Raw genomic sequence first — 24,527 nt, forward strand, 5'->3', positions numbered from 1 at the left:
ACCTGCACTGGCTCCCCGTCAACAAGAGAATCACCTTCCGTCTCCTCACCCACGCACACAAAGCCCTACACGACCAAGGCCCGAGCTACCTCAACAACCGCATCAACTTCTACGCTCCCAAACGCCACCTCCGATCAGCCAGTCACGCCCTCGCCGCCGTCCCCCGCATCCGAAGATCGACGACAGGAGGAAGGTCCTTCTCCCACCTGGCTGCCAAGACCTGGAACTCCCTCCCGACCGACCTGCGCCTGACCCAAGACCACCTCTCCTTCAGGAAGAAGCTCAAGACCTGGTTGTTCGAGCAGTAGCAGCACCCCCCCCCCCCCCCAAGCGCCTTGAGACCCTCCGGGTAAGTAGTGCGCTATATAAGTGTCCATGATTGATTGATTGATTGTGTGTGGGGCTCTGTTGGTGTGTGTGGGTCTGTGTGTTGGTCTGTGTGTTTTTGTGTGGCATTTGCCAGAGATAAACTATTGGCATTGTAAATGACAATGCCATTTATTTATCTATTTTCAAAACCAACACATAAATACAAATTTTGTCATTTACAATGCCAATAGCTCAAACATATCAAAAGGTGAAACCATTGCATTGTAAATGCTTGTTAAACTCTGCCTAGGCGGGGTACCAGGAGAATGCACAATGGACCCTCTCAATTGCGGGTGGGGGGGAGGGGCGGAGTTTGTGGGATGACACAAAACAATTTATCCAGTTCTTCAGGAACTCTGCCTCATCTAGCCTCTTAGGATCCTTGGGCATTCTGACCATCCTGATGTCGCTGTGGCCCTCTGCAACCTCCACCCTGCCCTTGAGAAAGCAAACTTGGTCTGCTAGTTCTTATTTCTGGGGCAGCAGTTCTTGTATTACCTGCTTCAACTGGGGGACCATTTTAGCCAGAGTCTTTTAATCCTCCTACAGGAGAACTACGCCATTAACAATGCCTCCAGGGAAGTCCTTTGGTTGTTCCTATTGCTTCCAGGGTAATGTAAAGCTTGTTGGGCCCATGTGTAAGGGGATCCATTGCTTGCGGATCCTGATCTGCTGGTGATTAGGCACAGAGTTTAGCCAACTTTAGCCTTCCCATGAATGATAGGACCTACCGTGAGAATCGATTGTGAAGTAAGCAGGTGTCCAAGCATGTTAGGTCAGGAGGGAAGCAGTGGATAGGACAAGGGCCTTTGCAGCAAGATGAGTTGGGGATAGCTGGCCCGTTTGCCATCTCCAACTTTACGGACAGCTATCACCTGGCTTGCTTGCCATCACCAGTTGTCCCGTGAGAGATAGTAGTCAGTGTCTGCAGCACGAGCTTTGCAAAGGGTTAAGTACCACGACATGGTTAGTGGTATTAACTGGGAAAACTCAATCAATACAGTCCGCACCCCATTCAACAGATGGAATAATCTGTTTGCTGTATGAGAGGTTATTGCATATAGTTCTTGATCTTATCTTGATGATGAGATGCAAAGTTTGGCGAGTCAGCCCCTCCATGGCATCTGGAACCTGCAGCAGCCTCGGTGTGGTGGTAGGGGAGCTGTACACCAGTGTAGGGGAATCTGGACAAATCAACAAGTTGTGGATAGCTGGTGCCAGCCCTGCTTACCGGCACCCCAAAGAGGAGTAGCTGGCGACCGCAGCATAATGAGCCCCATCTGTCATGATGCAGTGAGGGCTAGGTACCAGGCATCAGCAGGAAGGCACAGGAACTCAAAGCTGTGTTCCATCAACAAGCAGAACCACAAACAGAGCAATGCAAAAGGGGTCATAACATTCTGTCTTCTCCAAGGGCATCCACAGTGTCTCGGTTCAATGCTACAAGGCCATTTGGGGCAGCGTGATCCCCTCCAACCCATAGTCACATCCTGACTGCTTCTGCTGATGATGACGAGGGAACAGCCAGGGAATTCCTCCCTCTCCATAGCTATGTGTGCCGCAACCCATCGGAAGTAGGTGCTGGGGCCAGATTGGAGAGCAGGCAGAGACACGGAGGACAGAAATTAGACATTTGCTTGTCAAGTATGTTCTTTGTCCATCCATTAACCACTTCAGTCCCCTATTTGTGGTTCGCATCCCACACCAGAAAAGCCCCCAATAGGGTTTGTCAGAGTATGCTCAAGTAGATTGCCCTTGACCTCAGAGTGAGCCGGAGATTAAGGGAAGCAGTGTTACACCTTCCAATTGGCAGCTGCCCTTAAAACATCTGGGGCAAGAAGGGCCTGTTGGGCTGCCCATGGCCTCACGTGCCAGTCCTGGCCACCACGGACTTAATGTATCTCAACATCTTTGGTTCACAGCGCACTGTGCATCAGACCTGCCTTGCAGCACAGCCCAACAAGCAGGCTTCATCAATAAGGCCCACTAGCCCAGGCCTCCACTCCTGTAATTTGGCTTCTGTCCCACAGGACTCACCTCACTAAGTTAAGGTCCTGCAATACCCACCTCAAATCCTGACTCGGCAGATTAAGATGGATGCAATGAGATAAAGGTAAATTAGAGCAACACTAGTTAGGAAGCCTGTTCAAGGTGCATCTGCTATCTTTACTGCCTTGGCCACACCCCTCAACGAGTTTGAGGCCTGAGCACATGCATACAATGGAGCTTAGTTCAACCCGGAAAAAGGCCCATATTAAACAAGGGAAATTTCAATCCGAGTCGAAAATTTACCCTTTAGTGAATGATATAGATGATAAAGCCTTAAGTATAATTAGTCAGTACTCAGGTGTAAGGTGAGCCAGTTAAAAACACCTGGCCAGTGAAAGGAGAAGAAATCTGGGTATATAGTCACTAGTTAAACAAATGCCATGGAGAATAGAATGGTCTTTAAGGATTTCCTGAATTTGAAGCGATACCTTTCCAATCTGAGGTGGCTAGGTACAGAGTTTTAGAGGGAGGTCCTTGCTAAAGAAGGGTCTGTCTGCCAAACATGTAAGATCTGCCTTTTTAGTGTCACCAAACTTTTGTTGTCCGACCTGAGAATCTGTTGAGATTGGTCTAAATAGAGTAAATGTGTAAGTCTTCAGCACACTAAAACAATAGAATATGCAGTACCATTACAAAAAGCAGTCGTCTAATCTGTAAGGGTAATTTCCTATCCATATGAGGGAAACCTCTTCAAATTTAGGGAAGACTGGGGGGAGGAGCCAAGCTCGCGAGCGTAATGGTCGCCTTGTAGCTCGGCTCAGTCAGCCCTCTGGCCTGACTCGCCTATCCTGTTGTATATCCTGCCCAGAGACGACATAATTCCGAAGAAATAGCAACGCAACGTTTCGCTCTAACTCACCGTTTGGCCTGGAGACTCCGGCGTGCTGCGGTTCCGAAGTTGTACCCCCCGAAGGGACCTGGGCCCTCGTGGTGTTGAGACCGGGGCCTCGCCTATCGGATCCGGCCTGGCGTTGTGGTGACCGTCGGCCCCAGCCAAGAGACTGCGCCACTGGTGAGAGCCGTTGCGAGAACATCCCGGTGACCCTGATCCGGGCCCGCCTTGACGGCCGTGAGGCTGGTGCGGGGCGCGGTGCTCCGTGGACTGATCGTGGAAAGGGGTCCCCCCGCCGCTGACCGTCCATCGACCCTGTACCCTCGTCTTCGGACTCTGTTTGAGAGGAGCGCCAGCGATATTGCAGACGGCCCCCCGTCTTGGGCGAATCTCCTTTTTTCACCGAGGCCGCCATTGCTGGGTCCCCCCGGAAATCTGTAAAGGCCCGCATTTGTGTACTGTTCCGAGAATCGCGGAGGGTGGTGAGGAGGCTGAAATCACAAAATGGCTACCGACGACCTGTGCTGTGGGTCTCCTCGTGATGACGGCCTTGGGTTGCTGGACTGCACGGGGGCCTGGACGTGTGTGCGTGAGCCTACGATTGGAGACGTTCTTGATGCCTTACGATCCTTACGCGCGGCCCTGGCCCCCTGTACTCCGGAAGACTCGATTCGTTCCACCGCCATCTTGGGTGAACGCTCCTTCATGGTCCCCTCTTGTCTCAGTGATGCCACCGCCTCGCCTCCCCGGGTTGCTACGTGGGTTACTGTCGCTATCCATCGACGGATCTGCTGGCCGGTGGATTTGGAACCTCCTGCTCTTCGATGTTTGGAGTTTGGGGACTTGGATGTCGTGCGGGGATCCGATCCTCCCCGGGTGCCTGAGACCAATGGTGGACCGCTGCCTGTTGTTGCCTTGATGAGGTCGTGTTTCCATTTTGCAGGGAAATCCCCGCTTTTCCTAACGGCGAGACTGAACTCCTGTCTATTATTGCCCTTGTTGCTATTGCTGAGACATTTGAACTGCCTATTTGAACTTTTGCCCGCTTGCTTATTGATTGCCCTTCCTGGCCTACGTTTTGCTCGTACTCTCTTTCAATTGTGTGCTTGCCTCACATCGTGTGGTTTACCTCACACTGTCCTGTGGTGGGTGGTAACTGCGGTTAGGAAGGGACTGGGGTGAGATGCACGGCTCCCGGTGGTTTATTGATGTACGGATCTGTGGCGAGGTTGCTCATAATTCTAGTGCTGTGGGAGACCCGCCCTGTACGTTTTTTGGCGCTCAAGACTATGTCGTTCTGGTTCACATGTAATATGATCGTATGGTTGGGTGGAGGGCTGTGGCCGACCGTATTTGTTTCTGCACTTTTGCTCCTCCCTCCCATTTATTTCCTTAGTTTTGATGTCCTTTTTTGTCTCTCTATTCTTCCTTTCTCTTGTCTCTACTACATTTCGGGTTCTGGTTTAGGGCGACAGGCGCGCTGTTTGGAGGGTAGGCCGTAGCCTTCTGCAGGGGTGCTGGGTGGGATGGGTGGGTTGGGTCCTATTTGATGTTTTATTTTCCTCAGTTCTATGGCCCTTTTGTATCTCTTTATTGGAGTGCCGCGTCTGTCCTTGCCTTCCATGGTATGATTGGGGTGGGGTCAGTAATGTCGCTGTTCTCTTTTTGTAGTTCTGCTGCTTTCCATTGAGACTCCCATGCCCTCTTCGTTGTTGATATTATTGCTCTTTTATGTGTTCCTTGCTACGGGGCGCTTGTTTAGGCGCGGCAGTCTTCTCTTTCAGTTTGTGTTTTCCTTTCCCTCTCTTCTTTTCTCTTCCCCCCCCCTCCCTCCCTTTTTCCTTCTCTCCCAAGGTTAGTATGACGGGTTAGTCTTGGTGTTGTCGCTATTCCGGCCCCTTTGTTCTGTGTCCGATGTGCTACTGGGTGGTGGGGATGCAAAGTTGTTCTTAATTATATACCGACATGTGTTCACGGCTCTGTTTTCATACTGATATATACAGTGCTGACATTCCTGCACGGCTACCCTTTAGCCGTTCTGTTACCGATGGTTTGATTTGGGACTCCGGATTCTTCTATATTGTCGCCGAGCCTGTCATGCTCCTTATTGCTCTATTATAAAAAATAACCTTCTTTGCTCCTGTTTGCTGGCCGTTTGGATCCTCTCTCCTCCTCCCCCTTTTTTACGATTGTATTGCTTACGTTCTTCTATGATTGATTCTGTAACTTCATTCTAGACTTCTTGACTGCTTTCAAGTATTATGGCCGGCCAGTTTGGTTGTAGGCCCAGATTTGTTTATCCTGTCTATACCAATAAAGGTTTACACAAAAAAAAAATTTTTTAGGGAAGACTGTTAGATTTTCTTTTTAATCTAGACCTTCCAATTCTATCCTTAAAAAAAGTATCTTGCCGCATGGCTTAAGAGCAAGGTGGTGAACCGTCTAAGGGAGTGTTAATTGTGATTTATTTTCACAAGAGTATTCTAACTCCTGCACTTAGTCGGGACCTGCTTTGTAAGATTGAGCTTGATACACTTTTTCACTGGAAGCCTTTTAATTTTTACAGAGGAATTTAACTGAAAGAAAAGCGTTACAGCAAATTCATAGCCATCATAGAAATGTCATCCACATGCCTGAAACAAGTAATTGAATCCTCTCTTTTTTAGAGGAGAAGACAATCATTGGATCTGCAAACCCTGGAATTTGGCTAGAAGCCTGGACACTCACATCACCAACAGCCTTGACTGCATAATCAGACAGAGAGAAAGTATGCCCAAGGTAAGGTAACAAATAGGAAAGATGTGTTGTAGCGCTAAGCCTTAAGTTAGGTTCTCATCAAATTAGTTACTTCCAGTGCTTACAATGGTCATAATGTATAATATCAAATATATATATCAGTTGTCTTTAACCTTTCCCATAGTGCGTGCTACTTCCGATCTTAGAAATCCTTTGCGAGCTACTGACTAAAATAGGGATTGGGTAAATGTACACAGAGGCCAAATAAGTTAAACATTGCGCCTAGCAGACCCCATTCCTGCTACATGGATCATACAGTATTAATGTTACAAAAGCTGTAACTCAATAACTTTTCATTTGGGATCCCTAAGGATCAGTTTTGCTCCGTTGCTGTTTAGACAACAACAATGAGAACGAGCGTGAAATAGAAAGAGAGAGGAGGAGAATGTGAGAGATAGAAGAGGAGGAGAGAGAAGAGAAAGGCAAAGAAAAGAATGAGGAAAAAAGACAAGAGATAGGAATTAAAGACTGGGAAAGAAAGCAAACAAAATAAGAGACAAAATGAGGAAAAATAACCAGATAAAGGAGTCAAAGAACATCTATGAAGGAAAACAAAATTGAAAAGAAAATAGGACGAACAAAGAGTAACTGTGAAAGGAATAAATGAAATGAGAGGGAGAAAGAATGGCAAAGAAAGAAGTAGAAAGAGTAATTAGGAAGAAAATGACAGAAAAAAGAGGGCACGTGAGAAAAGGCTGCAGAGTAAGGAATGGAAAAATTAGAGAAACAATGGGAAAGAACAAGAACTAAAATAAGAAAAAAATAAAGCAGGGTCATGGTAAAAATGACAGTGGAGGAAGGAAGGAGGATAAGAAAGTACAAGAAATAAATAATGCGCATGCAGCATAGGCGTGCCTCAACACCCAGGCTGGGACACGGGTGACAGATCCGCGCCATAGAGGGATAGTCGATAGAGAGACATAGAGGGATAGTCGATACTCCCATACAGGCACACTTCCCACATCAGTCTCTGCACTGACAAAGCTATAGCGGCTTTTGGGCTGGATATGATTTGGACGAGCCCCATCCGGGTGTTCGCCCTTAATGTTAACACTGTTCGTTTCTATGACCTCTGTTTTGGTCTCTTGCGATCAGCCCGAACTCCCCCACACCCCCACCCGCACACAATGCATACCCGTGGCTCGGTGGCCCGCCCCATACTACTCAGACAAACACACTAACCAGACATGACACAGGTACAAGTGGTCACGTGAAACATACCCAGCATGCATACACCTACACAACGATATTCCATTTTCTCATATTTGTAGCGCCGTAAGACCAGAATAGGGCTGCTCCAAGAAACACACATGTTCAGGGCTGAGCTGGACTGCTTGCGTAAGCGATGAAGAAGTCAGGTGTTTGGCCATATATATTCGGCGCTTGCACGAGGCACACTGATATGGGTCAGAGCGGGAATCCCGTTTGTTAGCGAGGAAAGTGTCATTGATCCAGATAGGAGGTATACGTTTGTGAAAGGGCGCCTGAATGGTCGACATAGTACTCGGCTACCTTTATGCTCCCAACTCAGATCAGGCCTCCTATCTCGCCCGCATATCGGAAGCAGCGGCCCGATGGAGTGGGATTCCCTGTCTCTTGGGAGGGGATTTTAATTCTGTATTGGATGTGGACTTAGACAGGTCGTTCCCACCCCTCAACAGAACTCTCCCAGCATCTAACGCGCAGGCCCTCTCTGGTTGGCTGCTACACTGGGCTCTACATGATGTGTGGTGCCTCTTAAACCCCGCCACCCACATATACTCTCATTACTCAGCAGTACACGGTCTCCACGTGCGCCTAGACTGATTGGTGGCTTTGCCAGCATTGCTCCCGTTGATCCAGAGCACGGAGTACCTAGGGCAAACCCATTCTGATCATAATCCCTTAGTGCTACAACTACGCTGGGAACCGCGCCATCCCCCGGTCCCCACGTGGCGCCTTCAGCCGCAGCCCCTGGAACACCCTACGTTTCGGTCGTCACTGAGTACAACGATTTTACAATATGTCGAGCTAAATGAGGGCACAGCTAGTGATGCGCTTGTCCAATGGGAGGCGTTTAAAGTGACAATTAGAGGCCATTGTATAGGGGCAACATGGAACATGCGCAAACAACTGTCTGACTCCCTTGTGAGGATTGAGTCCTAACTGATACGCTATGAACTCGAAGGTGATGGGGCGGGCCGTGACTCCCGGCGCCTAGCGGCGTTGCGCTCTGAACACGTAGACCTTATGGAGCACTACCGTTGCCAATATTACACCAGGCGAACACCCCCCACACACACACTGCTGCGGATAGGGCGGGCAGGCTGTTGGCCTGGCTGATCTGTCAGGAACACGCACATGCCCCTATAGGGTCGCTCCGCTCTCCTACGGATCAGTTGCTAACTACACAACACGACATACATGAGGCCCTGACACAGCATTACGCACGCCTCTACCAACCACGATGTACATCTAATGGGGGAGACCTTCCAAGGTTCATTGACCCCCCCTACAGGTTCCCAAAGTGCCAGAGGAGCTCCGTAAAAAGCTCAATGAGCAGATATCTTGGGAAGAAATTGGTGCAGCCATTCGATCCCTAGCATCGGGGAAAACCCCGGGGCCAGACTGACTACCATCCGAATACTACAAGGCATATCAAGTCTCGCTTGTGCAGCGCCTCGATATGGTGTTCGCTGCGGCCCTAGATACACAGCAACTCCCTCCTTCTATGTGCAACGCACATCAGATCTCTTTGTTGAAGCCGGGCAGAGATCCAGTTGAGCCTTGCTCCTATCGGCCCGTAGCCCTGCTCAAAACCGACTATAAAATCCTCGCAAAGGTACTAGCTGAAAGGCTGGCACAGGCAGTCCCAGGACTGGTTCACGTTGATCAAATGGCTTTGTGCCGACACGTAACACTTCACTTAATTTACGGCGGTTCTTCCGAGTTGCCACATATGCTGTGGAAGAATGGCCCAGAGCAGGCTGCCTTGTGCTGGACCTGAAGCAGGCCTTCGACTCCCCAGAGTTGCCTTATCTATTTGCGGTGCTTGAGAAATTTGACCTGGGCCCAGAGTTCATTCAGATTGTGCGCCTTCTCTACACTGGCCCCACTGTGAGAGTCAAGATGGGCCCCTACATCTCGGACTCCCTTCCTGTACGGAGAGGCACGCGCCAATGATGCCCCTTGTCCCCGTTCTTATTTGCGCTCGCCATGGAGCCGTTAACAGAGGTGTTGCGTACCCAGCTGTCAGTCGGGGTGCCCCTAGGGGATGCTACCCACCAGGTGACGCTTTACGCGGATGACCTCCTCATTTATATCCGGGATATCGATCATGTTCCTGTCCAACTGGCCCAGCTGCTATAAGAATTTGCTGCTTTTTCTGGGTTGAAAGTGAGCACAGGTAAACACAGGTAAATCTTGCCTCTACCCCTTTAAAGAGGGACTATGTGACCCGGGCCTTGCCATAAGTGTCATCCTAGTACGATGTCTGGGACTCCAAATCTACTGCTAATCGCGGGATCTCTAAGATGGGACCTTTGGTAGAGCGATGACATCCATTAAGTCGCAGATGCGATTCTGGAACTTGCTGCCTTTGGCAGTGACGGGTAGGATAGCACTTACCAAAATGGTGATCCTCCAGCGGCTCCTATACTACTTTACGAACCTGCCCTGCCCCTCTATATCTTTTCACCATATCTCCTTTTTCACCACCTTTGAGAGACAGCTCCGAGATTTAATCTGGGGTAATGCCAGGCACAGGATGACCCTGAAAAAGCTCTATCTGCCTACGGACCAGAGCGGGCTGGCAGCTCCCGGTTTCGAGCACTACTATCTTGCCTCCCAACTGCAGTAGATATCCCGGTGGCTGTCTGATTGCAATTGTGCGGACACAGCAACTACGCAGCCGCCTTACCTCTTGGAACACATAGTCCGGTTGTTTCACCCGTGGACACGTCCACGACCACCGGAGCCTCTGCTGTTTGCGGTAGCCTATAGCTGCTTTTGTAGGAGCTTGTACCTCACATGCAGCCGGCGATACCCCTGGAGGGCACTCCCAGTGGGCAGTCAGTATTGACGTCAATCTCACTTAGGGAATGGCATGACAAAGACATCCACACACTAGGGGACCTATACCACGACAGGACACTCATGCCCTACACAACCCTCGTTGATCTAGTGGGGCTACCACCTGGGCAGTTTCTCACTCACTGCGCACTAGTGGCCTCACTCACGGCAAAATGGGGAGTCACAGCGGAGCCGCACATGCATCTCACCATACAATATCTGCATATCATGGGACGAGGTAGACACTTAACGCGCTGGTTCGCAGCCTCACTCCGTGCTCACACAGCGTTGAACCTTGCCCCGCTCCGCCACAAGTGGGAACAAGAATAGGGTAACAAGTTCACTGACCAAGAGTGAGCCGCAGTACTTGAGAGCCCCACAGAGCTTTACATCGTCCAGAGAGCTTATCTCACGCCTGCGAAAATCAATCAATACTTCCACTGCGGAGATGCAACATGCCAGCGGTGTGGAGAATAGGGACCGATCTGCTACACATGTTCTGGGCTTGCCCCAGGGTGGAGGAATACTGGAGGGGTGTGGCCACTCTGCTGCACGAGTGCACTGACCAGGAGCTACCCTTCACTTGGCCTACATATTTACTACACAAATTTCGTAGAACCCCCAGCCCGAAGGTCACGTCCAGATTTTCCTATCTGGGGGTGATAGTGGCCAAGCGGCTGGTTAGTAAAAGATGGAAGGCACCTGACCCTTCGCATGTGCAAGCTTGCGTGGGCTATAGGGGAGAGTTTAGCAATTAGGTGTGAGGAGACGCTAGGACTACGCAGTGTCTCCATTGCCACCTATTGGGACACCATGCACCTCAAGCTCTAGTGCAGCCCTGACACGACGCCCATAGACCTCCCTGGTGCGCCAGCCTTGGACAACACTCTGATTTGTAGGTAGTAGAGCCGCATGTGAAGTGCCACTCTCTTACTGGCAAACACAAACTACCATGGTGCATTCAACTGATGCAGGCTCTAGACGTGGGGCGGCAGCTAGCCGTTACTGGATACACGAGCCACGGATCATACTATACATGGTAACATGAAAGGGAGGGAGCTACGGGCTGTATGTTTGGTTACACACATTGTGCAGTCCTCTTTTTCCCTTCCTTTTGTTCCTTTCTTTTGTATGCACGGTTCCTAGTTCTCGTTGTTTAACAGTGAATCTGTCATTGACACTCAACTGCAAACGAGCGTCAGTATCCTGCTGGCTCTATGGGACAGTATATGCACGGACATTCGCCAGCATTTCTACCTTAGTGGATATTCTCCTTGTAGACTGTGACATGATTACTTGAATCATGCTGCACTTGAATCAGTCAGTTTCATTCTTGTCCATTCAGTATGCTACTCCGTGCGAACATATGCTATATGTCTATGCTGTGCATTATATATCGAAGTGCCCAATACTGCCTATTTCTAATATGACTTATGCTGCACTAATCCTAAAACTCAATAAAACAGATTTACTAAAAATAAAAAAAAATCATAGGCTGTAATGGCAATGAAAAGTCAGTTTAATAGCCTATCTATGTCCTTTTAACAAAAAGGACCACACTTGAGCTATAACTAATACGGAGATAGCCCCCACTAGAACACTCTGAATAGAGGCAGGTTTCCTTAGATTTTCTACCACACATCATGTGAAGGGAGGTCTCTCTGAGCTCTGCTCAGTTTTTCTTTTTAGAGTTGAAGATGTATCTACAGCTATGTCTAATACTTCTAAGAAAGGCCTCTTCAGATCTTGCAAAACCTGTGTAAAGAAATGGCTACATGTGGACGGTCCACGTAAAGAATGTCTTTAATGCCACTACCCTCAACATCCGGTAAATCATTGCAAAATGTTGCACTTTTTCCTCTAAGATCTTAAAGGACAGGGAGGGGAAGCTACTAATGTGGCTACAGAAGGCTTAAAACTTTGAGATCTACCACTTCTGAGGAAGACAGTGACATGTCTGTGAGGACACATAAATGATCAAGATGAACTGAACAGGGGAACATCTGAGGAGGCCAGGAAGTCCTTACAAACTCACAATAAAGACCCTCTGAGAAAGAAGAAAAGAAAAGTCATCTCTAATGAGGCAGCCTCCTCTTGACCCAGTACTCCATGTGTGAGGACAGGAGAACGTCAGCGTTTTTCCCCCTCTGAACCGTCAACATTGAGGAATAAAAATCCTCTCAAAGCCCCGTCGACAACAACATTGTCGACACTGGTAACGACGATGGTCACCATCGTCTCGTCCACAAGACCATTGTCTCAGACAACGACGACCACAGCAGTCAACGCGCCCATCGCGTTAACAAGAATACTGTCATCTACTATGGCACCGTCAACTTCAGTGTTACTCCCAATGGCACTGTTGGCAGCAACACAGACAACTGAATTCCTACTGTCCATGCCGAAATTCACATTGCAGACATCAACGGGACAGTTGACGATGATAAAAATTACAAAGATCTACAAAAAAGATTTAAGACCTGAGTTGACATCTCCAAGCAAGTTCTCACCTCTGCCACCATGTCACCTGTTAGACCTGAATGAGTTAGATGACAACGTGCATTTCAGGGCAATGCGCAGCCCATCAGAACTTCAGGTCAAATACCAGGATGACGTGGAAGAGCATTATTACAATCAATATTATGCGCCTCCCAAGAGGCATTATGAGCATTATCAATACCATCCTCCTCCACAACCCAGGTATGATGAAGTACATATGCCCATGTTGCTCGTCTAAGATCTGCAGGCCCTGCTGCAAAATTACAGAGAGAGGTTTTCTGACCCTCCGCAGTAACATCTAGTAGTACCAACTCAACCTACTACTCGGACTACTCCAAGGCACATTCCTCCACCTATGACGCCCAGAATGACACCTGTGTATTACATAGCGGCGCCATCAAGAGATGAACCAACATCTTCAGAAGATGAAAGGGGAGAAGGAGAGATCCCTGAACCACAAACTCCACAGGATGAGTACGACAACTACCGTGTTCCCACTCCATTGTCTCCAACACCACATCCTTCAGATTCTTGTCCAGAGGAAATCAGGGGCTTTCATAACCTAATGGACCGTGCTGCATCTCCCAACCTGCGTTAAACAGTTAGACTGCTTTCTCTATGAATTCAAGAGACAAGCATGGAAGTCCGTAAGGGCCATCCCATCATTGACTAGATCAGGAAGGAAGGGATTAAGATTGAGAAACCCAGCTCCAGTAGTGGCTGTGCTCCCTCTCAAGGACACAGTACAAGGCTGCAGAGGATTCCCCACTTGCCTCACAGGTCATCCCAAAGCGAATTCTGTGATCTCACAAGCGGCGCGGAGGCGCTCTAAAAATCTATCGTCTCTAATCCGCGCCACCAGACAAAGAAGGCAGGCACTTTAACAATATAGGGAAGAGGTTCTTCCTCATGTCTGCTATCACTGTTCAAACCGCTAACTCACTAGCGTTCCTGGGTAGTTCTGATCTGCAAATGTGAGTTGATGTCAGCAGCCTAGTCGACTTCGTGCCTGAGGGCAAAAAGCAAGAAGCAAGAAAGGTCCTCTAGTAGAGAGAGCGCGCTTCCTCTGAGATTATAGATTGCGGAATGGACATCCCCTCCACAGGCTTCTGCTAATTAGCTGGAGCAGTGGTCTTGAGACGCCAAGGATTGCTTAAACCATGTCTTTTAGCCCAGAAGGACAATCGGAGGTATTGGATAAGGCCTACGACTGAGAAACCTTGTCTGGGAAGCGCATAGATGAAATGCTATTGGTGATAAAAATGGACACAGATACCGATAGGTCCCTAGGTGCCCTTCAGTTTAAAAAGTTGCCTTTTTGGGGGGCTCGAGGAAGAGGTTTCCCAACTTAGAGTAGGTTATCACACTTCCAGCAATGTCAATCCTTACACTCCCAATACAAACCTGCCTGCCAACATCAGGCATACAGTCAATTCCCTTTGGCGGCCTATAAAAAACAAGGGCAAAGCAAGAGTCGAGATGCAGGTCGTAAACAGTAATCTAGACCAGGTGATGTCTACATCCACTCGTTCCCATCACATGGGTGCAAATATTTCCAACTACCTTCCTCAATGGAGAGAGGTAACATCAGATAAATAGGTGTTTGAGGCATATGAGCTGCAGATTGTACTCTTAGCAATAGATCGCCACCTGGTGCTGGGCTCGGATGATTGCAGGTTGTGGTCTTCTTGGAAGAAGTCTTTGTAGTCACGAGATAGGTGACTCTCCCTTGGACAATACTGCGCCTGGTCATCGACTCCATCCTCGGATTGTTTTTTTCCGCCACTGGGTTCGGATTCAAGTTTTCCGCTCTGGCTAGAAAAGACTCTTTTCGGCATTTTCGAAGCGTGAAACTTTAGACAAACAACTTTCGACATCGAATAAACTTTTCGACATCACCAGCTACATCCTGGTTCGTCGACGCGGGCCGTTGGGCCTATCGGTGCTGTACGGCCTACGCCTCATGGACAGAACTCCATTCAAGAGATGCCTGGTATGTCGAGCAAAATTCCCTCATAGCGACCATCACGAGGTTTGCTACCTCTTTCTATCGCCGGAACACGACGAGTTGACCTGCACAGCCTGTGCCTCCTTCCGTTCGAAGAAGACCATTCGGGATCGGAGGGCCCGTCGACACGAGATGAGGAGATCAGCGCCAGCACCGGAGGCCATCTTTGAGGAGGAGATCGTCGAAGAAGACGTCTCCGAGGACGACAACCCAATCGAAGATATCTCAGAGGACGAGGCTCCACTAATCGCCGAGGAAGACTCGCCTGATCTCCAGATCATATCCGGAGCAGAGGACTCGGACGATTCGATTCCATCTCGACAACCCGTGAGTACCTCTGCCCCTGCACAACAGACACTGCCCAAACCAAAGGCAACGGTCAGCACTCCGCCCATGGAGCCCAGTCGAGACCGAAATTTACCCTCCGACGCCCCGCCTTCGGGCTCGGCTCCGAGAAAAAAGACTACGCCTTCCGGTGCCTCGGCACCGAAAAAACCACATGTGCCAATGCCACCTCCTCCATTGGCACCGAAACATCCTTCGACACCGGAGGACTCTTCGGCACCGAAGCTAACACGCCCTTCGGTGCCCAAAGACTCTTCGGCACCCAAACCTAAACAGACATCGGTGCTGAAACCAAAAACTGTAACAGAACCGAAAGCTTCGACTCCGAAACCATCCGGTTCCAAAAATAAAGAAGGGAAGCTAGATTCCGGCGCTGCAGGCCCAACAAAACCTGTCTCCACGCCAAAATCTTCGATAACGGTACCAAAGACTCCAAGGCCTGATGCAGACAAGCCTAAACCACCTTCGGCACCTAAGAAATTGCCACAGGACTCAATCATTCCTCCTAAGGCAAAAGACACTAAACAACCACTATCGGCACCGAAGAAATCGGCGCCGAGGAAGATTATAGAAGAGGAAGATCTGTTTAGACCAGATCCTAAACAGAAAAAAGTCTATATTAATCCAAAAACCGGACATGTGGAAGAATTCCTCATAAGAAAAGACAGCAGACACACCACTTCCAACTGTGGTTCCTGCCAAAACGGATTGTGCAACTTCTCCAATGCACCCTTCCTCTCCTTCACCCTCTTCTTCCCCTATCACTCCCTATATTGAGCCTATAACTTCTCCTGCTCAATCTCCTGCATCATCACACTGACGAAGAGTATGACTTAGGTGGGGGGATGATGTACCAGAGCCACATACATACCCTTTAGATGAGGATGAAGATGTCAATCCAGAATATCCCAAAGAGAATGATGCATATACTTTCCCACCAAATAATGCACCAGACATCCCTGATCCTCTGTACTACCCAACAAAACCTTCCCCTCCAGAGGATAGTATTGGGTTCAATCATCTATTAAACAGAGCTGCACTTTACCACGGGGTTCCAATGCACTCTGATGCCATTGAGGAGAATTTCTTATTAAACACTTTTGAGCAGTCACAAAGGTCTACTCAAATACTACCTATGATCAAAGGGGTAATTAAACATGCTCCAGAGATTTTTAAAGATCCAGTAAGGTGTAGGGTACTAAATCCCAGAATAGAGAAAAAGTATAGACCAGCACCAGCTGATCCAGTCTACATTAAGGGACATCTGCCATTAGACTCTTTGGTAGTGTCAAATGCACGTATAAGAGCCAATTCTCAGACTTCTGGTGACACACCCCCGCCTGACAAAGAATCAAAGATTATTGATGCGTCAGGGAAACGTATTGCTGCGCAAGCAACAAACATATGGCGCATAGCAAACACACAAGCCTTACTCTCACACTACAACAGGGCTCACTACGACCAACTAGAAAAATTAATGGAACACCTACCAGATCAATACAAAGATCAGGCAGCAGAGCTTTTACAAGAATGCAAATTAATATCTAATTCCTCAATTAAATGCTCACTAGATGTAGCTGACACAGCATCCAGAGCAGTTAACACTAGTGTTATCCTCAGACGTCATGCATGGTCACGCATTTCAGGTTTCAAACCAGAAGTACAAACTACCATCCTGAACCAGCCCTTCAATCAGAACCAGTTGTTCGGGCCAGAAGTAGATAACACACTAGAGAAGATGAAGAAGGACACAGACACTGCTAAGTCTATGGGTGCATTACAATCCACCCAGACTAGAATTTCTTTTCGTCGCTCCTCTTATAGAGGAGGCTCCAAGCAGACCGGCGCAGATAACACTTCATCTTTTAAAACACCTATACAAACCCCCTCTAATAAAGGCTACTTTAGAGGAGGGTACAGAGGCAACAACAATAAGGGAAGAGGAAGAGGTAATAACAACAACCGCTCCTCTTCCACTCCCAAACAGTGACTTCCCTCTGACTCCCCTACAGCATTCCACTCCTGTGGGGGGCAGACTATCACAGTTCCTACCTGTCTGGAATTCCATCACAACAGACAAGTGGGTAAGACAAATTATCCAACATGGTTACTGCCTAGAACTCACAGCAACCCCCCAAACATACCGCCCAGGCAGCGTCCAATGTCCACAGAACTCATAACCCTGCTTCAACAGGAAGTTCTAGCACTTCTACAAAAAGATGCTATTCAAGTGGTCCCCTTACCAGGAACAAGGAACAGGAGTCTACTCCCTGTATTTCCTAATACCCAAAAAGGACGGGACATTGAGACCGATTCTCGACCTCAGGCCCCTAAATCACTACATACAATCGGGTCATTTTCACATGATCACTTTACAACAAGTACTCACATTACTAGAACAGGGAGACTTTCTTACAACACTAGACCTAAAGGACGCATATTTTCATGTTCCTATACATCCTGCGCACAGGAAGTATCTAAGATTTGTCATACAAGGACAACACTATCAGTTCAAAGTCCTTACATTCGGGGTCACAACAGAACCACAAGTGTTTACAAAGTGCTTAGCAGTAGTAGCAGCACATCTCAGGAGACAACAAATACATGTCTTCCCTTACCTCGACGACTGGCTCATAAAAGCAAGATCGTTCAACAAGTGTGTACAACACACAAAACAAACAATACAAACATTACACGACTTAGGGTTTACAATAAACTACACCAAGTCGCACCTAGAGCCTTCGCACGTTCACCAATATCTAGGAGCTACCATAAACACATCGGCAGCTCTAGCGTATCCCAGTCAAGCCAGGATTCAAAGCATTCAGGGCTTAGTCTCCCTTTTTCAATGCCAGCACTCTCTTCAAGCCAGAGTGTTCATGAAACTAATAGGCATGATGGCATCTTCATAGTCCCTCACGCAAGACTGCAAATGCGCCCACTACAAGAATGTCTAGCACAACAGTGGAATCAGGCTCAAGGTCAGCTCACAGACCTGGTGTTGGTGGACAGCCGTACATATCGCTCTCTGCAATGGTGGAACACCAAAAACTTGACAAAGGGACGGCCGTTCCTAGACCCTGTTCCACAAATAGTGCTCACAACAGATGCATCCCTCACAGGATGGGGAGCCCATCTCCTCCACTATACCACTCAAGGCCAATGGAACAGCCAACAAAAACTGTTTCACATCAATCACTTAGAGTTGCTAGCGATTTTCCTAGCACTCTAGATTTTTCAAGTACAAGTACAAAACAAAGCTGTTCTAATCCGGACGGACAATATGACAGCTATGTATTATGTACAAAAACAGGGGGGCGGCACACTCTCTGCAACTGTCCCAGCTTGCACAGAACATTTGGAGATGGGCCATCCCTCAAAACATACACCTGACTGTAGAACACCTTCCAGGAATTCACAATCAGATAGCAGATCTGTTGAGTCGTCAGTCACAACAGATTCACGAATGGGAGTTGCACCCACAGGTTCTCCAACGATTTTTCCAAATGTGGGGGCAGCCACAAATAGATCTGTTTGCCACCCACGAAAACGCAAAATGCCCAACCTTCGCCGCCAGGTTTCCACACCCACGGTCGGAGGGGAATGCAATATGTATGAACTGGTCAGGCAGATTTGTGTACGCTTTTCCGCCTCTCTCACTCATTCGACTAGTAGTACGCAAGCTCAGACAACAGTCTCGCAAACTAATACTAGTGGCCCCCACATGGGCACGTCAGCCGTGGTTCACCACGCTACTAGATCTCTCACTGGTTCCACATCAGAAATTACGGCTCACGCCATCCCTGTTAACACAGAACCATGGAGAAATAAGGCACCCAGAACCAAGCCAACTGAATTTGGCGATCTGGCTCCTGAGATCTTAGAGTTTGGCTACTTAAACTTACCACCAGACTGTATGAATATAATTAAAGAAGCTAGAAGACCCACCACTAGAGCGTGTTATGCTGCTAAGTGGAAAAGGTTTGCAATATACTGTAACAATCATTTTATTTGCTACCTTCTACACCTACAAAGGTCTAACTTGGCTTATTCTTCCATACGACTGCACCTAGCAACAATTGCATCCTATTTACAAAATAGACAACATCTATCTCTCTTTAGAGTACCTGCGATAAAAGCATTTATGGAAGGATTAAAACGAATAATCCCACCAAGGTTACCACCTGCACCAGTATGGAACCTAAACGTGGTCCATACAAGACTTATGGGTCCCCCTTTTGAGCCTTTACACAAGTGTGAACTACAATTCCTAACATGGAAGACTGCCTTCCTTGTTGCTATCACCTCTCTCAGAAAAGTTAGTGAAATACAAGAATTCACAATAGAAGAACCATTCTTTCAGATACATCCTAACAAGGTGGTTCTTGGACCCAATCCAAAATTCCTGCCAAAAGTGATTACTCCTTTTCACCGTAACCAATCAGTAGAGTTACCAGTGTTTTAAAAAAAAAACAGACTCTGTTGCGGAAAGGGCTTTACACACCTTAGATGTTAGAAGAGCTCTTTTATACTACACAGATAGGACTAAATCCTTCAGAAAGACCAAACAACTATTTGTATCTTTCTCTTCCCCACACAAAGGCAATCCCATCTCTAAAGGAGGAATTGCCAGATGGATTGTGAAGTGTATTCAAATATGCTATCAAAATGCTAAACCTACACTAACAGTTCCTCCTAGAGCGCACTCCACTCGCAAACTAGGAGTCTCTATGGCTTTCTTAGGAAACATGCCACTAGAGGACATATGTAAGGCAGCAACATGGTCTACCATACACACCTTCACTAAACACTATTGTGTTGACTTGCAAACCAAGCAGCAAGCTGCAGTAGGCCAAGCTGTCCTTAAAACACTATTTCAGTATGCTGCAACGGATACAAGCGCTAGGGGAGACACTGCTGTACAATCATTGCTAAGTGTACAATCTGCAGCTCCTATGTCTCGAACGGAATATGCTACTTACCAGTATGCATCTGTTCTTGGCATGTAGAGCTGCAGAGTTGCACACGCACTCCCGCCTCCCCTGGACTTGTATCCGTTCCAGTACTCATCTTACTTAGATGCACAAGCATGGACATCCTTTCTCTTTACTTCTACTAACTCCATAATTTCCCATCATGGTGAAAAACAATCGGAGGATGGAGTCGATGACCATGCGCAGTATTGTCCAAGGGAGGAGTCACCTATCTCGTGACTACAAATAGTCAAAGACAAAAACCTGCAATCATCCGAGCCCAACACCAGGTGGCGATCTATTGCTAAGTGTACAACTCTGCATATTCCATTACATCTTAAACTATGGACATACCCTGGAGTTTGTACAGAGATCACCAAACAACCCTCCAAGTGGAGCACACCAACCTTCACTTTTTGAGAAAATGAGCCCTCCTAATGCTGGCCAAGAGTGCAATAGAAAAGGTCCCGAATTCCCAGAAGGGTAAGGGATTCTACTCCAGTTTTTTCCGTATACGAATGAAAACGGGGGCGTGGAGACCCATCCTTGACTTCAGGAAACTCAAAAAACTGTTATGCAACCAATTCTTTCGCATGATTACTTTCTCTGACATCATGCATCTACTGAACAGCGGAGACGACATTACCTCTATGGACTTACAAGATAAGTATTTCCACATTCCCTTACATCCCAAGCATTTCAAATAGCTCTTTTTCACTGTGGTTGGTGCCCATTACCAGTTCAGTCCTCCCATTCTGTCTCAAGTCAGCTCCTCGCACATTCCCCAAATCTCTCCATCTGGTAGCGGAAATTTTTTTTGGAGGCCCCCTTGTTGAACAGGTTTGGGACCAGGGGAAATATACACAGAAAGAAGATAGTGTCCCTAGCTCAAACAACCGTACTACCTGTATGGTCCAACCAATTTGGGGCAAGGAATCCCAGTTCTATAATGGCACCCTGCCTGTCACGCAACCCAAACACACGGGAGGTGAACTATGATAGTGTTGACAATGTTGACAATTAAAAAAAAATATTTTAGACAGAAGAACTTTTGCAATAAGTCAAGAACTATATTCACGAGTTTGTGGTTAAAAACAAAGCATATGTATGTTTTATTTCAATTCATACAGTTGTATAAACAATTGGCATCATATTTGTACATTAAAATCATGAGTTATATAAACATTGATCAATAGGTAATACACACAAGGATTAAAAAAATTACACAAAAACGTATAAAAATTGTTCAAGAGAACAAGTGTTGACGCAGCGTTTTGGTTTTTTAGGGATATATACACCACCTTCAGGACAGATTCTCAGCTATTAACATGCTGGATTTCCTCAGTTATAAATAATTCGAGATCCTGATGTGGAAACACGAATATAATAACGTCCCAAGCTTCAATCATTCTGGGTACGTGTGCATGTGCACTGTCTTGATTAAAAATATACAATTGTAACCCTGTCCGGAGGAGCCACCGATTTAAATTTGGTTCTTCTACTTGTCATTCAATTAGGAGTGGAAACTTGAGAATCGCTGCAGCCGTAGACCTATTTCACTTTGTCTGTCGGCGTTAAAGTCTTGGGGGTTGACCTCCCGTCTTTTAAGCGATAATACCCCCAATCAATAAGAGGGTAGTCGGCCTCCCTGCTCCTCCTGGTACAGCATCTCCGGTGTCGGTTCCGTCTATCCGATCAAGGACAGGGTTACAATCCAGAGTGTTAATAGCTGAGAATCTGTCCTGAAGAAGGTGTATATATCCCCAAAAAAACGAAACGCCGCGTCGACACTTGTTCTTTTGAACAATTTTTATAAGTTTTTGTAATTTTTTTAATCCTTGTGAGTATTACCTATTGATTATTGTTTATGTAACTCATGATTTTAATGTACAAATATGATGCCAACTGTTTATACAACTGTATGAATTGAAATAAAACATATGTATGCTTTGTTTTTAACCACAAACTCGTGAATATAGTTCTTGACTTATTGCAAAAGTTCTTCTGTCTAAATATTTTTTTGAATTGTCAATATTGTCAACACTAGCATAGTTCACCTCCCGTGTGTTTGGGTTGGGCGACAGGCAGGGTGCAATTATAGAACTGGGATTCCTTGCTCCAAATTGGTTGGACCATATAGGTAGTCCGGTTGTTTGAGCTAGGGACACTATCTTCTCCCTCTGGTAGCACCCACACTACAAAAATAAGGTCATTAGGTATTCCGCTACCTAGATGACTGGCTGCTAAAAGCCTCAACACCACAGCAATCCTCCAAAGCTTCCCTCTCACTGTTTCACAGACTAGGCCTCCCAGTGACTTATTCAAAATTCTCGAGTATCCCAAGGCAAACAATAATGTATCTGGGAACCGACTTGGATACAAACCAAAACAAAGCCTTTTCCTGCAAGACAGACTGTGATGGTTAACAAACTTAGCCTTAAAGATTTCTAAAAGAAAGTCTGTTTCAGTGTGGTTGTACAAGTCATTACTGAAGATGAGGCCCTTGCAAGGGGAGCTGCAAGCGCAATGGATCCAATTGGAAGGCTAATTAAAAAACGTTATAAATACCAACCCAAAGATGCTAGAAATGTTAGCGTCGTGGTCTCAAATATCTCATCTTTCAAAAGTCCTCACATTCTTAATTTTAGTACCTGACTTCATCGTCACAGCCAATTCCTCCTTCGAGGGCTAGGGCAGCCTCTTACAGGACCTGCAAATCCAAGGGAAGTGGCCAGTACTTCAAAAAACAAGTACATCAACTGCCTAGAACAGAAAGCAATATCTCTCATCCTGCAAACCTTTCTTCCACGGATAGCAGGAGCTTCCATACTGTTACATACAGACAATACAACAAGCTTATACTATATCAGCAAGCAGGTAGGCGGGTGAGCGGGGTTTAAGGTTGCTAATGCTTTCTCAGGAATCCTAAGCACTTTGGGGCTGGCTCAAAGACTACAAAATATCACTGTAAGCCGAGCACATGTTTGGAGAGAACAACACCTTAGCGGAGACACTCAGCAGAGCCAGAGACAGTTGCCATGAGTGGGAACTGGATCAGTCAGAGCCTGACAAAATATTCTCACAGCGGGGCAAACCATCATCCGATCTCTTTGAGACCGACAAGTACATAAAATGCCAGTTCTACTCCTGTCGATACCTGCTCCCAGGGTCATGAGGGAATGCTCTTTCAATGAGATGGTCCGGAATTTATGCATAGGCTCTCCCTCCCTCCCCCCACCCACCCCCTCTCATACCGAGGATTCTCAAAAAAATTAAAATGGAGCACGTTCACCTCCTTCTAATAGCTCCAAAGGGCCTAGGTAGCATTGGTCTACGGATCGCCTAAAGATGTCTGAGTCCAATCTTATTCGCCTACCAGCAACTCAGATGCGGCAAGTTCCTACCCCCGGAACCAGCCGCTCTCCAATCGCATGCATGACTCATGAACTTAACGAGTTCTGAGACTTGTATATCCCTCAGGACTGTAATGAGATTTTATCCAAAGCAAGAGCTGAAGCTACAAACAAGACGTACAAGCTAAAATGGAAGCGATTCTGTTCTTGGTGTCAACAATCTAACCTGCATCCATTGGAAGCTGTTGGTAGCTAATTTAAATTGGTACATGCGTCTGTAAAGGTTCACACGGCCGCTATTTCAAGGTACAGACATTCTGCACAGTCTCTCTCTCTCTCTCTCACTCTGTTCCCTGAGAATAGTCAGCCAATTCATGAGGGGGTTGTTCAGAGCTTTTCCCCCAGTACGAGCTCCTCCCCCAGAATGGCATCTCGACGTGGTTCTCAAGCAAATTGTAGGCATGATAGAACATCCCATCTCCTCCTTTGTCAGGCAAAGCCATGATCCTACCTTTCATGTTTTTGTTGAATAGCTCAACCAAATGGTGAACTTGTAACACTATATTCATCCCTCCTAGCTTTCAGGTATGCAGACATGGAATTGGGACCCCTATCAGAAATGACCTCCTTAGGGAACCCTACCCGGGTAAGGGTGCCAAGTAGGGCTCTAGCTTCTGCAGGGGCATTGACTGTCCTAACAGAATGGCTTCTGGATATCTGGTGGCATTGTCTACTACTTCCAACATAAATCTGTTTCCAGAGGCAGTTGGAGGGTTTAGGTGACCAACAATGTCATTCCTACCATCTCAAAAGGGCTGACTTCCTAAAGTCGCCTTTCTCTTAAAAGTTCCCTCAAATCCAATCTCAGCAGTTAGTCCAGTTTAATGTAACAATTAATTTGATACCTTGGAGTAATATATTTGGCGGTTGCCAAATGGAAGTTGGCGCTCAACGTAGTGACTAGAGAAACTAAATGTTAGCCAATAGGACCACCGGCTTTTCTACAGTGAGAACTGCAATTTGGTTTTTTGACAGGTGATGTTAAGCACAAGAGGAACATGCCTTTCTTTTTAATACTAAGCACCCTCCTGATGGGCTACCAAGGCCCTCCCCAGGGATGACTTAATAATAAAAAGTAATTTTTTGACATGTCAAAAAGGGTTTATTTTGCTATGGCGAGTGGAAAGTTTTAACGCTGGTCAACAAGGGTGCAGTGGAATGCCTAGATTCATGTTTTAACCCCAGTCGCTGTA

At 47.1% G+C, this 24,527-nt stretch overlaps 1 protein-coding gene across 1 annotated transcript in view; it reads left to right on the forward strand.

Moving 5' to 3' along the window:
• Positions 1-24,527, forward strand: part of TTLL12 (tubulin tyrosine ligase like 12) — a 256,888-nt gene that overhangs the window by 152,787 nt on the left and 79,574 nt on the right. The window contains exon 9 of the mRNA XM_078673878.1: positions 5,917-6,028. Within this exon, the coding sequence (XP_078530004.1) occupies positions 5,917-6,028 (112 nt within the window). The remainder of the gene's footprint in view (positions 1-5,916; positions 6,029-24,527) is intronic.

The sequence above is a fragment of the Lissotriton helveticus genome, chromosome 1_1 (genome assembly GCF_964261635.1).
Source record: "Lissotriton helveticus chromosome 1_1, aLisHel1.1, whole genome shotgun sequence".
Taxonomy (NCBI): Eukaryota; Metazoa; Chordata; class Amphibia; order Caudata; family Salamandridae; genus Lissotriton; species Lissotriton helveticus.